Genomic DNA, 15,524 nt, shown 5'->3' with positions numbered 1-15,524 from the left:
TTTATCACTGCATGAAACTACAAAGACAGGAAGAATAAAAGAGCAGCATTTGAAAGGATCAACAATATGTTTAGCTTTTTCATATTCACAAACTGAAGACATTGCCTTGAATAAAGTGGCTTCAACACTACTTGTTTCTTCAAAACAAAGAGAACCTAGCATTTGTGCAAGATGGGAAAAAGTTAGAAAATGTGGATTGCATTTTTGTTTTTTTCATTTTAGATTAAATTGTCCACATGGATAAATAAGTCTTCTGACTGTCCAAATCAAAAATTTTCCTCAAAATCCTTACAGTTCAACATCCAGCCCATTATCTTTTGCATATATTGCTGGCCAATAACTGTCCTTCAGAGAGGCACACAAAAAAAATCTGAGTTACACAACCACTTTCATTTTGTTATACAGAGAAGCATTTCTGCATCAACAATGAAAAGTTATAAAACTGTATTAACAAACACAAGCCCTTGTGCAACACACAAAACAAGTGCCAAGTCACTAAATGTTCAGTGTGACTAGAAGTATATTCCATTTCAACAAAGAAATGCTCTGTCTTTTCATCGAAAAAAAAAAAAAAAGAAAAAGGGAAAAAAAATCTCACCATATTTGTTAGCTACCTCTTTTTTGTATTGCCAAGTAAGGCAAAAAATGGTGTTGCTGACTGACCATATATTATATTATTTTACTTAGAAAAATATTTTTTCTCCCTATTGAGAATTTCAACAACTTTTCGCATAGTAACAAATATATCCTGATAAAGAAAACCAGCAGGATTCCTCAGTTTGCAGGTTCAGCTAGGATATTTGCCACTCAGATTTTACTCCCAGCAAAGATGTGTGCAAAGATGTGCACTCCCAGCACATGTGTGTACATTTGCTAATTATACACAGCAAATACATTTTGTTTTGCATTCCAACATGTCCTCTGAATGAGACAGTCTTCTCATCCACCCATGTTGTCCCTTATGTGATCCACTCGCTGAGCAAGATCCCTAAAGGTCGGCCGCTGGGTAACATTGTTGTTCCAGCACTCTTTCATGATGGCATAAATCTGTAGGAGAAAGAATAAACAAAGTTGTTAAAAAAATAATTCAGTGCTGTAAGTAGTAAAAATTACTTAGAACTAGCCCAAAGAACATCCCGCTTAACTTTATGTTTCCAAATAACAGAGGCACAAGCCTATACTTATTGTAGTCCGAAAAATCTTGTAATTTGCTTTATTTCAAGAACATTGAAAAGAGAGGACAGTTCATTCTGCTCTGTTATCCTTTATTATAAAAGGAGATATCTTAGAACAGAAATTGATAGAACTAATTCTGAAGCTCTTAAGAGCTTTAAGGATTTTGCTCATTTTTAGTTTATTGGTCTCTTCAAAAGCTCAAAAATGCTTATATGTCTTTAAAAAGACAGCAATTCTAAATTAAGTTTCTCCTCCAGTTGTTTTAGCAGATTTCTCTACATTGTTATATTTAATAATTATTTTAATAATAATATAAAATTAGCCACAAGTTTTGCTGTGCAAACGAAGCCCACTTCTGGTAAATGTGGATTTAAACAATTTTTGCAATAGAATTCCACTGCAGTAAGCATGCAGGAACTCTTCCCTCTTTCCCCAAAGTTGTACACAGCATCTGACCACAAAACAGCTTACCAAACTCTTTACCTCTATTTTTCTCACTAATTTAACACAGACCATTACTAGTGTCTCACACTTCCAATGACTTTTCACATGTTGTTTAAAAAAATCTGCAGGGCTCCCATGACAAATGCAGGTTTTGGTTCCTTATTTTTCAGCAAATCCTACACTGACTCAAGCTTGTAAACTACAGATATCTGGGAGATTTAAGATCTGTGATGGCTGCTCTTTCTGGAGCAAAACAGGAAGAGTGGATTTTCTGACAAATTTAAAGCATTTCCATCTTGCTTTGGTATCTGGATTAATGTCAAGCATCAAAATCATCATAGTGATTTGGATAGAGTTTCACTAAAAAAAAAAAATAGAGATTGCGTATTGTCCTACATAGGACATGCAGGTAAGCTATGAAAAGCAGAACCTCTTCAGTTCAAAAAATAACTTAGACGTACAGTACAAGAAACATTTCTCTAGATATTTCTTCCTTGATTCGGTATAGGCTCTTATTTTCCCAGTAGCTTCCCTGCTCCACCTGTACTGTTCTTTCTCTACTCTGCTAGGTCACTTGAGCCTGATATATCCTCTGCCTCCAGTTTTGCAGGAATTCTTTGACTTATTTTCAAGTGAACCTGGTTCAAGAGATGCAGCAAGAGATCTCAGATGCAAGTTACATGTGAAAGCACATTGACTATACCTGCATTCTTTTCCTGACAGCTCTTCTACCCAAGCTCCCCTGCAAGCTTGACTCAAGCTAAGGGGCATCCTGATCTGAACACTAGGATATCACAAGATTTAGGAGAAGTAAGAAAGAATTTTTAAAAACACCTAGACTATTTGCAAAACAGAAGAATGCTAGATTATTTTGTATGTTCTAAGGAAGGCTTTACACGTATGTACAATTCAGTATCCATGAAAAGAATGTCTACAAACCCAGAGGCCTCGAACAGACTGATGCATAAGACTTAGCTTCACATGAATAGGAGTCTCACATGAATAGGCAGTTACCACAGCCTCAAGGTAACTCCGTGCTGAGAATGCTTACCAATAATAACAATAAAAAAAAGGTTTATATGAATAATATGGGTATTATAGCAAGGGTAGGAAAATAACTACTAGGATAAAGCGCTTTTAAAATTCAGAATTAAATGTGAAAAACAGTAAATAGTAAGGTTGTACTGTTAAATCTTACAACTTAGAAACAATGCACAGTTCGCAATTTTAAACGCAAATATTTATATGGGACTTCTATGGAATTAATTCTATATGCTAATCCCCTCTTTACCTTAATAGGCTTATATTTTTGAAATAGAAATCTGAGTGCATGCCTGTAGCAGCAGATCACAACCATCCGACTTAACATGGGGTGCTGAGAAAATGCAATCTGAATATTTATAAAATGAATATGATTATGCTCATCATGCATCTGACAACAGCACATAACTATTAATAATAGCAGTCATTTAGGCCATACAAATATTAGAGTAATGCCTGCAGGACTTGCAAAGGTTTGGCATTTACTCTCTATCCACTCTGAGTACCTTTGTTTATGTATCACTATAGCACCTCACCTCATCGGGGCATCCATCTGGTCTTGGCAGTCGCCCATTGTTCTTCAACAGCTCAATCAAATGAAATACAATCATCTGCCCTTGTTTATCATTGCCGATCATGCGCATGAATTCCTGAAATAGAAAGATAACTATCATGAGTATCATTTAAATTAAAAAATTGTCAGATTATCACCAAAGAAAGAATTCTTTATAAGATTAAATAAAACATTCTATTAGATGACAGTGATAAATTCGTAAATAAGAACAATGACAAGTTTAAACAATATATCAGTAATTAGCTATTTTCCATGTGAAAACAGAATGATTAATATATATACTTACTGCTGGTGGGCTTTTGCTCTTTTCAATGTAAGTGAAGAGTTCATATAAGACCACACCAAAACTCCAAACATCTGAGGCCACAGAAAATTTGCTTTCTGTCAGAGATTCTGGAGCATACCTGTAACACAGTAAAAGGAATATTATTCTGTGGTGACTGATGCTCTTTTTTAGTTTTGAACATATTTCTTGTAAGACAGAAATTTTATCATGAATAAACTTTCTTTGTTCATAACCATTAACACATTCTCATTTCCTTCACCTTTGCTAGTAACTATATTTTTATTTTAATATAATTTAATTATTTATTCATGAGATTGAAAACACAAATCAAATTCTACAATTAGAGCCAAGTGTTCTAACAGATTTATAGATACTCTTTATATTGGCAGTGTCATAAAACAAGACTTTGATGTGGGAAGATCTGCAAAGAAACATCCCAGCCACCACCACATTCAGTAAGCCTGGAGTTGTGTACGTGTGCGTCTGGCCTTATGTCTTATTCCTCCCTGGAATACTCTCTCTAATGTCATTTTGATTTATTGTATATTTTAAATATTGTATTTTAAACAGTGCAAGGCCCACATGACCTAAAATAATGTGTAATGAAGAATAAATCTGAGAATTTCATAAGGAACCTTCCTAACGTACTTTCTTAGGTTTTAATTATGATGCATAACATAGAGGTATACATTCATTCTGAATGTAACCTAACAATTTTAATTTTATAAATCTCTAGTGTCCATTGATTACACAGCATTCTGTCCCAGCTAAGAACAGCCTACTGAAGCAGTGTTTTATTTTGCAGTAACTTGGATCTTCTCTGGAAATTCACTGCCCAAATTTGTCTATTTACTTGAATATTTAACCTAGCACTCCATTCCTGCTATTTATAGGCCAAGAGATTTAACTCCAGTTGGTCAGAAGAGAACCTTATAAACATAGCAGCTAAGAGATTAGAATAATCTGTTTTTAGGGTCCTGAAAGACCCAAAACTTTCAAGAACAGTCCCTTTTAAGTTTCTCTGGTTTAAGAGTATCTTTCCTGTGGCATATTATTTCTTTTGAATATTTATTTAGGTGTGCCTTTTTTTTTTCCTCTCTCTCTTTTTTGGGATTGTGAAAGTAAGTTAAAGAGGCACACATTTATATATTTTGTTTTGTAAAGTCAGACACTGTGCGCACGACTTTCACAATGCTGAGCAACTGACTTTGAGCTTGCACTTAGGAATTCTATAACAGACAAAATTATCAGCTAAAATAGCAAAAGTTAAAACATGTCGTGCTTTCATATACTAAAAGAAGACTTACCAAAATATAGGGCTTTCTCCAGGCTCTTTCACCTTGTAATACTCCTTGTCTTGCGGCAAGACTTTTGTCAACCCAAAATCTCCAATTTTAACTCTGTTCTCATTCTCCACTAAGATGTTTCTGGTTGCTAAATCCCGGTGAACATACCTTTTCGTGCCCAGATACTCCATGCCCTAAAGCATAAAGACCACAAACACAAGAGAGACAAAAAGTTATTGCTACCATTACGTGGCTACGCTTTCCTTGAAGGGGATATTGAATCTCAAAGTTTAAACCAGAGACCAGGCACAGGGACTTTCCCCAGCTACTACAAGGTAGTCAGAGCATCTCAGAGCAAACAGCTTTTTTTTTTTTTTTTTGATTATGTAAATGTGCACATGTTATAAGTCCCTTTCTAAAGTCAAATACAGCTTGCAGCCAGTAAGCAGAGGGAAGGCAAAAGCTGTGTTAAACTGGTTGTACAGTGCAGATGTGTAAAGTGCAGATGAAGCCCATTCTATTGGACTGCTCATTTCAGTTTATTCATTTCCCATATCTCACTCCTGAGTGCTTTATAAAAGTTTATTTTATGATTTCTTGAATCTCATTAACTACTGATTCTGATCTGATCGGTGTCCTGCTTCTCTTTTGCTGATCATGTTCTATGGATATACATGTTATTCTTTTTGTTACAAAGGAAATGTGCAAGAGGCCATGGTGCACTGTGAGAAAAAAACTGAGGTAGAACAGTATTACAAAGAAGAAAATATTGCTTATGCAGTAGTAAATGATGGAAAAAAGTTGACACTAGAGAGTGCCAACTCTCAGCTCTCAGAATCATTATTTCATAAAAGACATCTCACACCAACACAACCTAAGAGCAGTAAGTTCAGCACTGCTGAACTCAAAGGCTTTGCACTTGTATTCCACAAGGTTTATTTTTCTTTTCTAGGTGAGAAACCTCGAAACTAGCAGCACCCAAGAGTGGAACCTTCTTCTCAGATGCCAGTCCTAGCGCCACTAGATGGCACCGCTGCCCAGTCGGAACATCCCGCTCCGCAGGGTTTTACAGATGCTCAAGGATCCCATTTTCTACCGGTTTCGCTTCTATGACTGTCCTGAAAACTCCTTAGTTTTAGACAATTAGTTAATGTAAATGCTGTAACTTTTTCCCACTGCTAAATTCTGTATTAAAAACAGTCAAACGGTCATAAAATTTCTCTGATTGACAGTAATTTCACAAGTTCTTTTTGCGGCTGCAAGCAGCATTTAATGATGTGACTGCACAGAGGCCCATCATGAACGCTCATGCTACCTGTGGAAAATAACAGCTAGAAACTGTTCCCCTTTTCCATTACTGATCTCAAATTGCAGGTGCACATCCACTCCCCAGAGTTCACCAGCAAAGCTCCTAAAGTGCTTTAAACATGAAGAGATGGAAAACTAAATTTACTCTTAGACTCTTCACCCACCAGCCAGAATTAAGACAACGCAGGGTTCCAAAAAAAAAAAAAAAAAGGAACATCCCCAAATCAGATATGTTGAAGGGAAGTTCATTTCCTTTTTCTGTCCACCTATTACCAAGATTCTGCAGAGCTGTATACGGAGCCCTGTTGCTAGATGACAGCTCCAGTAATCAGCAGCTATAGAAATGTCACTCTCAGCAAATGCAAACCCTGAAAATGCTGCTTTTCACAGTGTGAGACATGCACAAAAAAATATCATCTTTAGGTCAGGATCCCTTTCCCAGATTAGTAGCAAGGAACTAAGTGCAAGAGAAGAAAGAAACACGGCCAATACCACCCACAGACACTTATACACACACATACCTTGAGCTCTTTGTCATACATTTGAGGCAAAAGCAGAATGACAGAGGGATAAAAGATTTTGTTTAAAAAACTAAAGACAATGACAGGAGTGCAAAGTGAAAAGAAAAGAGTGGGGATGATGAAAGAAAACATCCTAGAGAAGCATAAACAGATAAAAGAAAGGGCAGTGGGAGGAAACCGCAAGAGAGAAGACAAGAAAATGTTCAGCTTGCATTTTTTTTTTTTTTTTTGCTTTTGTAACATCAAGTACTGGCTAATTTTTATGTTATCATAAAACTGATCTGCATTTTGTCAAACTGAAACAGATGACTTTGAGGACTTTATTTTTTAATACTCTTGTATGTTTTCAAACTAAGCATAAGTCAAGCAGACTACTTTGAGGTTTCATTCACAGTAAAATTCTGCATTGCTATCTGTGAGAAAAAAATGTTTTGTATCAATAGAACACTGTAGATGTGAGTAAAATCAGACAGTGATTTAACCTTTGCTATGAAGACACCACAGCAACAGTGCAAAACAAATCACATATTATTCTTAGGCTTTGTTTCCCCTGGGAGTCAAAAATAAGTATTTCTTTAAGAGCAAGATCTATCTATGGACATTCCCATTCGGTATATACCTATGCTTTTGTCATATGAGTGCAAAATATTTTCCAGTTAAGTATTTCTAGAAGGCTGTCCTGTCTCCATTCCTCTTTGTCTGCATTTGGAAATTCAGCAGCAGTACATCATCTACTATTGCAGTTTTTCATCACTATCCTGTACATTTGAAATATTTTGATGTATAATTTTTTTGATAGGTGTATCATTTTATTCCTTTGCGTGCTCTGACCTGAGCTCCTTTCCCGAAATTTCTTTGTGGTCTTCAACTACTGAAAAAGACCCCAATCTACCTCTCAATCCCCCTCTCAAGCGATGCCATCCAAGAGAGACAGGAGCCTGAGAAACGTCACCACTGCTCTTCCTTCAAGCTTTGAATAAAACTTGAGTATAAACTCAAAGTTTAGAGAGTCATAACACAGTGAGCAAGGCAGATGGCTGCTGTGTCTTTAGGTACTAAGTTGGCAGACTGCGATAGAACAAAACACATGAAATTGCTGCGGTCTTTGCCTTTTTGAAAGTCCCTGTGACATCTCTATTCTAGGTTATTAGGTTCATTACCACCTTTCTCCCAGATAGAGCTGGGTTTTAGACCCTTGAAACTCCTTGCATGAAGAAATGCTGTTTTCAGTCACTTATTGGCACTGATAACTGCAGAAATTTTGTTGCAGAAATAATGCTTTATTTTTACACTGGAAAGCTAGCACAATGACTTCTTGCTTTGGAACCATGGATCAGAAGGCATTTTGAACCCTCTTTTGGTGGATTGTCATGTGTCCAACCCTTCCTCTTAGTGAAGGAACAGATTGGTGAACATTTTGCATTTTCCATGTGGCCCATTAAGGAGACCTTGCCTGGAAACTTCCCATATGGCCCGATAATTCCTTGTCTCTTGCTACCTTTTAGTGATCCACATGAGAAGGTGAGATCAGCTACGAAAGCCTCCTTTATATCCTGCAGATTCAGTAGCTAAAAGATTTACTGAGTCACTTCAGTTTCAAGTATGGACCTACCAAGCTCTGTTCACCAGATACAAATATTTACTTCCTGGATTTAGCACACTGTCCCCTGATTCTTGTCAGGTCTTTTCTATGCCACACCACAGAAGGAAAACCTGCTCATCTGAATGCAGCAGGGCACAAGTTTACTAGCTACTGAAGAATACTCAGTTATGGTAAGTAATTACATGTTTCCATTTCTTTGCTGCAGAATCAAGGGAAGAAAGTTGAAAATATTTCAGGAAAATACCTTAAGCTTTTTTTTTTTTTCTTTTCCCCTCCTTTCCCTCCTTTCTCTTTTCCTTTTGTTGGACCTAACAAACACACAGTAAAGTCTAAAATCTCCTTTCTTAAGTATAATACTAGAGTAAGGCTAGGGAACATAACCCCATCCACAACAAAAATCAGATGTCTGCTTTCCTTTTTGGAACTATATAATGTATGTTTAGAGCCTGAATTAACACCAGCAAATAGTCTTGGGCGCTGCTGTGGCCTTCTCCATGCATAAATCTGGTATGTGCAGGTTTTAATGCTTCTGACTGCAAATGTAAACTGAATGAACCATAAAGTAAATATAAACTAAACAAAAATAAATTGAGTTTTTCCCCTGGATCAGGACAAAAAAAAAGATAGGCCAATCTCAGCATTCTGCCCTAGGATACTCAGAAGTTTATCAGGCTTTTCACTATATGAATATGTTTTGCTATCTTGTTTAAGGTTAGCTGGTACTAGAACCATTATACCAACATTATTATAAAAAATAAAACAAAAAACAACTTTCCCAGAAAAGGAAAAAAGAAAAAAAAAGTCTAAAAGTGCTGGCCATCTCAAAGTTCTCCTACCTTGCATATTTGAGAGGCATACAACAAAAGCTTCTTGTGATCCAGTCTTTCTTTGTGTTTCTGCAGATAGTCTCGCAAGCTTCCATAGGGTAAGTATTCCATAATTAGTCTCAGATTCCTACGACCTTTTACAACAAAAACATATTTAGACAACTTTGTTTCTTCCCCAAAGTTTTGAAATAAAAATATCTGTAGTAATTATAGTGTTACTACCCCCAAAAAATCAATTTATTCTGTATGCATAGTGCATTAATAAGCGATTGTTCATGTATTGGTTAACTGCCCATATTAAGGAATTACCATTTATTTAAGCATGACAAAATGTGGAGATCTTGACACCTGAAGGCATCACTAATGGAGATCATCTCACCAGTGCATTAGCTGGTATCGCCAAAGTAAAACAAAAATGCCACATGTGTGTCTGTTCATGTAATCCCTCCTCATTGCTAAGGTGAAACTTGGAATGCCAATGGAAATCAATCCCTCTGCAATTTTAGCATCTTTTAAAAATGGTAAAATTACCATCTTTTTACCTTCTCCTGATTAGGAACACAAGATTTTTCTTTTTAAAAGACTTACCCTGACTGGGCAAAATCATGCTTTCACTCAAACTTCGAGTCAACAATTCAATTTTAACATAACAGGAAAATGTTTCAGAAACTGATAAGTCTGTTATCACATAGACAGTACATTCTGTAATACCCACCCCTGCAATATTATATTGAGCAAAAAACATGTTACAAAATGGGTACATTTTCATCCTTAACCCCAAATGCTTTTCCAGGGAGACCTGTTTGTACTTTAAGATAAAGACACTGGGGAACTACCCAAAATGTTACTTCTGTAAAATCAATCAAATTATGCAATGAGCTGGCAGAATAAACTCAAGTCCATCATGTACTGTGAAGCAGCACATGACAGAGATTCCTTTTGTGATTTGTACTCTTAAAGTTCATATAAATTTAGGACAAACCAGTGACTTCTGTAAGTACCCCTCCCTCAGTTTCTCAATATACATCCTTAAGTGTATATAGGAAGATTTACTCAACATAGCACATACCAGCACTGTAGCACACTCCTTTGTATTTAACAATGTTATCATGCTGCAGAGATTTCAGGATTTCAATTTCCCTTTCAAAGTCTCTAAGATGCTCTTCTGTGCTATGCTGTAGCTTCTTCACAGCCACCACCTCTCCAGTATTATCCTGTAGGGGGTCATATCTGCACATTTCAACACTGCCGAAGTTTCCCTAAATCACGAACACACACTTGAATTAAAAGCAAGACCACACCACTTTTTCATAAGTAGCTGCACATATTACCTTAATGATAACTGTATTAGAATTAAGGTGAACAGACTTTTATTTAAGTGAAAAGTCATAAAATTTCCCAGAGAAACAGAAAGAGGGCAAGATCACAGGAAATAGTTCCATTACAGTAAGGTACATATTCACTGAAAGGAAGTAAACAGTGCTGGAGCAAAGGAGGGCAAGGAGAGGGGACAATATCTATTCACATTCACCCACATCTCCACACATTTCCTCTACTCCAGAACTGCCAGGGAAAATAATTCTTCTTCCTGCATTTGGAAAATACTCCACATTTAGGCTCAACTTAGCTCCTAATTCTTCTCTATTTATTGGGACTTAATCTTCCTATTCATTTCCGTGTTCTTATATTCTTTATCTTCCTTTTCTCATTCTTACCTTCGCTTTTTTTCTCTCACTTATAAACTATCCTATATTTCAGCTGCTTTGCTGTTAGGCTTAGTTTTACTTCTACTTAGAGCAGTGAACCATTCTAGAAAAAAAAGCGTTTAGGTAATGTTCTATTAGCTGCATTAAGTCATCTGCCTAGGCATGGTTCATACAGCCTGGCTGGATAAAATAGATTTTTTTTTTTTCACGCAGTGCTGGTTTCTGTAGCCTAGAATGTTCCAAACAGATATTCTTGGCTTTTTGGACCACATATACATACTTCCTTGAAATATCTGTCCACACACACACATGCCTCATTAGCACAATTTTCAATAAATACCTAGTGTAAAGAATAAAAATAAGTATGTTAGGCTGTTTTACTACACAAAAAATTTCAGCCATTCAGTGTCACTGGACCCATTGTGGAGATCAGTTATCATTACTCCGTCATTAGACAGATAAACTACATAAAAAAAATCTGCAAGGAACTGCATGTAATGCCTAGATATAACCGAAACTGATCAGTAACAGAAGTGTTCAATGTAGATAGGATATATGAGATGACCAGAAGATAATTGAAAATGATAGTTACTTCCTGGCAATTAGAGAATTTCAAAACATCCTACCTTGCCAAGTTGCTGTAAAAACTTAAGATGTCTTTCTTCAAACTGGGTTGGGTCCCGGTCTTCAAAAGCCCCAGAAAATCCAAGAGCACCAGTTCTCATATTTGGCAACATATCATTTTCTGTCAAAAGCTCATAATCTGAAGTGAGGAGGAAGGAGGGAATAAGCAGAAAGGGAACAGGAGGCAAAGACAGAAAAGCAGATGGGAGAATGAAGAAAGTTATCACAATGTTAGTAGGTCCTACCTTTGCTAGGCATATCCTGAGCACAACAGAATGTTAACCAACCCCTTAACTTCTGTAGTATAATTTTTGGCTATAAAAGCAAGGAAATATTACAAAATAGCTAAATGACTTATTCTGACGACTCATAATGAGTTTTTCTTTAGTCTTCAAATATGTTTTGTTTTTTTTTTTTTTGTTGGTCAATTCTACTTCAAATACAGCAACTATCGTGCAATGACTCTACTGCTGCAGGAGGGAGAAATGCAAACTCCACAAAGCCTGACAAAGAAAAAAGACTTACACATCTGTCTGTTTTATGTACTGAGAGGACAGTCATAACACATGTGGTGTTAATAAACCTGAACTAAAACCCCTGGAAGAGAGTTGAACTAAAACTTTTGGGATAGACTTCAACTAAGTCATACTTTGAGGAATCGTGCTAACTTTTAATTAATTTTTTTTAGCAACAATCTAAGAAGCCGTAACACACTGATTTAGCAACTTATATTTATGGCAGTGAACTATGGCTGGGTCAATACATTTAAATGGTAGACATCATCTGAAAACAAACTGACTGAGATCATGTTTCTTTTTTATAGTGCGTTCTTGTTCTATCAGAAACTCACCTGGAGTGAATAAACTATTCAAGTCACGTATAATGGCTCTAAATGAAGGCCTGAAATCTGGCTCATAATCCATACAGTTGTTTATAAGGTTGGCTAGTTCTGTCCAGTTAGGAGCAGGAAGCTGGTGTCTGTCTTCATAAAACTGTAGCTTCTGGGATTAAAGAGGTTAGAGAGATTTTAGCAAACAACTATGAGGAGCTGCAGCATAATAAAGGTCTGACAAGAGCAGCAAAAACAAAACAAACAAACAAAAAGCAAACACACAGCTCTCAACCTAGAATCATTATCTCACTAACATGTATAATTGACCTATTTACTTAGACAGTCAAGGTTGACAGTCTAGCAGAACTGGCACAATTTAAACTAATTGCCTCAAATTCCAGGGCTGCTACTAGTGGAAGATATGAAAAGCAAGAAAGATAACGAGCCTAGATGGTATTTCCTTTGCAAGTAACTTAATAAAAGCCAAATGGGATAGACTCAGCAGAAAATTCTACCCATCTGTGCACTGGCTGAACTCCTCTAATTGTAAAAATTTCATTCATATTATGAAAGAACACGAATTAGTAGAAGAGACAAGAGTACCTGCTGAAACACCTAGATCTACCTAGGCCTATAAGCTATTACAGGAGTTTATTATTTTAAGAGCTGACCACGACACTAGATAAATGAGATCAGGCTTTATGAGAAGAAGCTATCAGTTACATTACAATAATAATACTACAAATCCTCAAGGGATGTAGCAGGATTTTTTTTTTTCTTCCAACTGAGAGGTAATTAAATATACAAGAAATAATATTTTTATGAAGCATATCTCATTTGCCCCTTGTTGATATAAAATTACTAACGCTTCTGGTTTAGCTAAAATAAAACATGCACTGTCTGCAACACAATCAAACACACTATAAATCATAACTGTATTACTATTACTAGACATTAATATAAACTATTATCTACATGTTCAAATTCAGAAAGCTAATGCCAATTAATGTCATGTACATTTTTAGAAATACTTCCTGCTTAAATATACAGTTGTAACAGTTGCAACAAAACAACAAAATTCAGACAAAATGTACTGGCAAAGTCATACCTTGCGCCCATAAAAATCAAAGCAAATGACAAAAAACAAACCTGTGTCTGTCAACAAAAGTGTAGTTTTGATGCAGTGGGCAGAGGCCACACTACTTCACAAGTGTTCAAAGAACTGTTACGACCCAGTAATACTTACTCTTGGAGAATCCAGTGCGCTCAGAGGCTTGTCTCCTCCACTGCAGATTTCCCACAATGTAGTGCCAAAGCTCCATTTGTCTGTGGCCAGGCTTAATTGTTTCGGGTTCTCAATACATTCAGGTGGAACCCATGGTATTCTTTCAAGAAGAACTGTGCAATCACAGAAACAAAATATGATGCTAAAATTAGTAATGAAATCAAAGTTCTTAAATATGTTAGATTTATTTCAGAAGTTCTATAACACTTGATTTAGTAAAAATATTTTGAGTATACACGGATATTTAATTTTGTAATGTATTTTGAATATGTTTCCAAATTTCTGGTCTTGACTGGAAAAAAAAAAGCTACAGAATATCTACAGAAAGAGCATTTATAAACCAGAATATGGAAGAAATAGCTTTGCTGCAATATGAGACCAGTGTTACAAAGCTGCCTTCATCTCATTTCAGCATCATACTTTTACTTCAACTTTAGTACTTTTCCTGATGTTATCAAGTTTAGAAGCTACCATAAGGGAACTGGATGGAGAAAAGTAAAATAGTACTTTGTTATTGGTTGATATCTTAGACATTCTATAATGGCACAGTAATGTAAAGGAGGAGTAAAATGAATTTTACACTTATTGATTCTGAAATCTTTTGATTGTAGTTATCAAATTATAACATTATATCATGATTATTGACAGTATATCAAGATTGGATCTCAGAAAGATTAACATAGGTTTTTAATTTAAGAAGTTTACAGTTTACTGGAAAATATGTTGTCGCACTGTTTGTATCCTCTAAGATGCATTTTTTCTTTTAGGATGTATAGACTGACAAAGTATACTGTATTCATTTTCTCAAAATTATTTAAGAGAGAATAAAAGGAATAAGGTCCCATCAGATTCATTAGCCTATGAATGTTGCACACATTGCACATTTCTTTTAGATCGAGTTATTTTTTTCTGCTTATAAAAGCAGTACAACTTCAACAGCAAAAACAATAACTAAATATCTTAAGATTCATCTGTGATTTCAGGCATTCACCACGAGATGCACTGGTGATAATACTGAATTACCAGGCAGCATTCTCAGAAGTGCTTTTCCTTTAAATTCTGAAAGCTTTTCCAGACTACAAAACACAACTGTGGCTGTGAAGAAGCTGCAACATAGTACAGAATAGCATCTTGGAGACTCAAAACCACTGAGTAGGACTTCAGAGGATATTTTAAAGCAAAGGCAATGTGAAAGAATGTCCTATAATATATCAGATAGCAGAAGGGATCGGGGGAAAAAAAAAAAAAAAAGAACTTAAGTCTAGACTTACTGTCTTTTGGTAAAACTGTAATACTGATGCCAGGATCACTGAGCTTTATAAAAGGAAGGTTTCCAGACTTCCTGTCTTCTTCTCTGATAAGCAAGATGTTTTTTGCACAGACATTCCCATGAACAAGACCTTTATCCTCCTGATGAACAGAAATGCAGCTTTTACGTACAGACAAAAACACCACAAAACTTCTGAAAGCAATACTTCACAGCATGAAAGAAATATTAGTAAAGAAAATGCTAAAAGATTAAGTTGATCGAATTTCATGGACATTTCAACAGCTCCTCTCCTAGAGTTAGAGTTTCTGGAAATCTTTATTCATGTTAGCTATCTACCTAAGTTTGAAGCTTAAAACTCTTTTAACAGATCTTAAATTGGGTGAATACATGCAAAATGAACATAAGATTCAGTGTCTTCTAAAAAGAGTTTCATCTAATCATGTATCTTGTCTCAAATAACAGCCTTTATGCAAAATCAAATGGACCAAATTGGGGTCCATTTGGGGCCTATTGGGGCCTAAAACACTCAAATACTCACATGCACAAAAAGTACCATCAGTTTCCACAGCAGTGGTTAGTTAGATACTACTCACTTAGCTAATATTCAGATTGAATTTTTTTTTCTTCACAATTTAAAAAAAAAGCATGGAAAATTGAAGTGTCCTTTGTGTAAGGCAGAACTGTGTGTCCTTGGCTAGCCACTAAACTTACCTGATTATGCCCACTCTATTTTCAAATTCC

At 35.9% G+C, this 15,524-nt stretch overlaps 1 protein-coding gene across 2 annotated transcripts in view; it reads right to left on the bottom strand.

Moving 5' to 3' along the window:
• Positions 1-260: 260 nt before the first annotated feature.
• The window catches only part of JAK2 (Janus kinase 2), a 50,758-nt gene continuing 35,494 nt past the window's right edge, over positions 261-15,524 (bottom strand). For both annotated transcript variants that reach the window (XM_010217141.2, XM_088521014.1), the window contains 10 exons: positions 14,785-14,923; positions 13,475-13,626; positions 12,247-12,397; positions 11,399-11,535; positions 10,136-10,325; positions 9,076-9,200; positions 4,829-5,001; positions 3,522-3,639; positions 3,198-3,311; positions 261-1,047 (listed from right to left, as the gene is read on the bottom strand). In XM_010217141.2, coding sequence (XP_010215443.2) covers positions 940-1,047; positions 3,198-3,311; positions 3,522-3,639; positions 4,829-5,001; positions 9,076-9,200; positions 10,136-10,325; positions 11,399-11,535; positions 12,247-12,397; positions 13,475-13,626; positions 14,785-14,923 — 1,407 coding nt within the window. In that variant the 3' untranslated portion in view covers positions 261-939. The remainder of the gene's footprint in view (positions 1,048-3,197; positions 3,312-3,521; positions 3,640-4,828; positions 5,002-9,075; positions 9,201-10,135; positions 10,326-11,398; positions 11,536-12,246; positions 12,398-13,474; positions 13,627-14,784; positions 14,924-15,524) is intronic.

Source organism: Tinamus guttatus, unplaced genomic scaffold (genome assembly GCF_059628265.1).
Source record: "Tinamus guttatus ecotype Peru unplaced genomic scaffold, ASM5962826v1 Tinamus_guttatus_pri_ptg000110l, whole genome shotgun sequence".
NCBI lineage: Eukaryota > Metazoa > Chordata > Aves > Tinamiformes > Tinamidae > Tinamus > Tinamus guttatus.
Note: the sequence above shows the minus strand (reverse complement) of the source record. Positions and strands in the feature narration are given on the sequence as shown.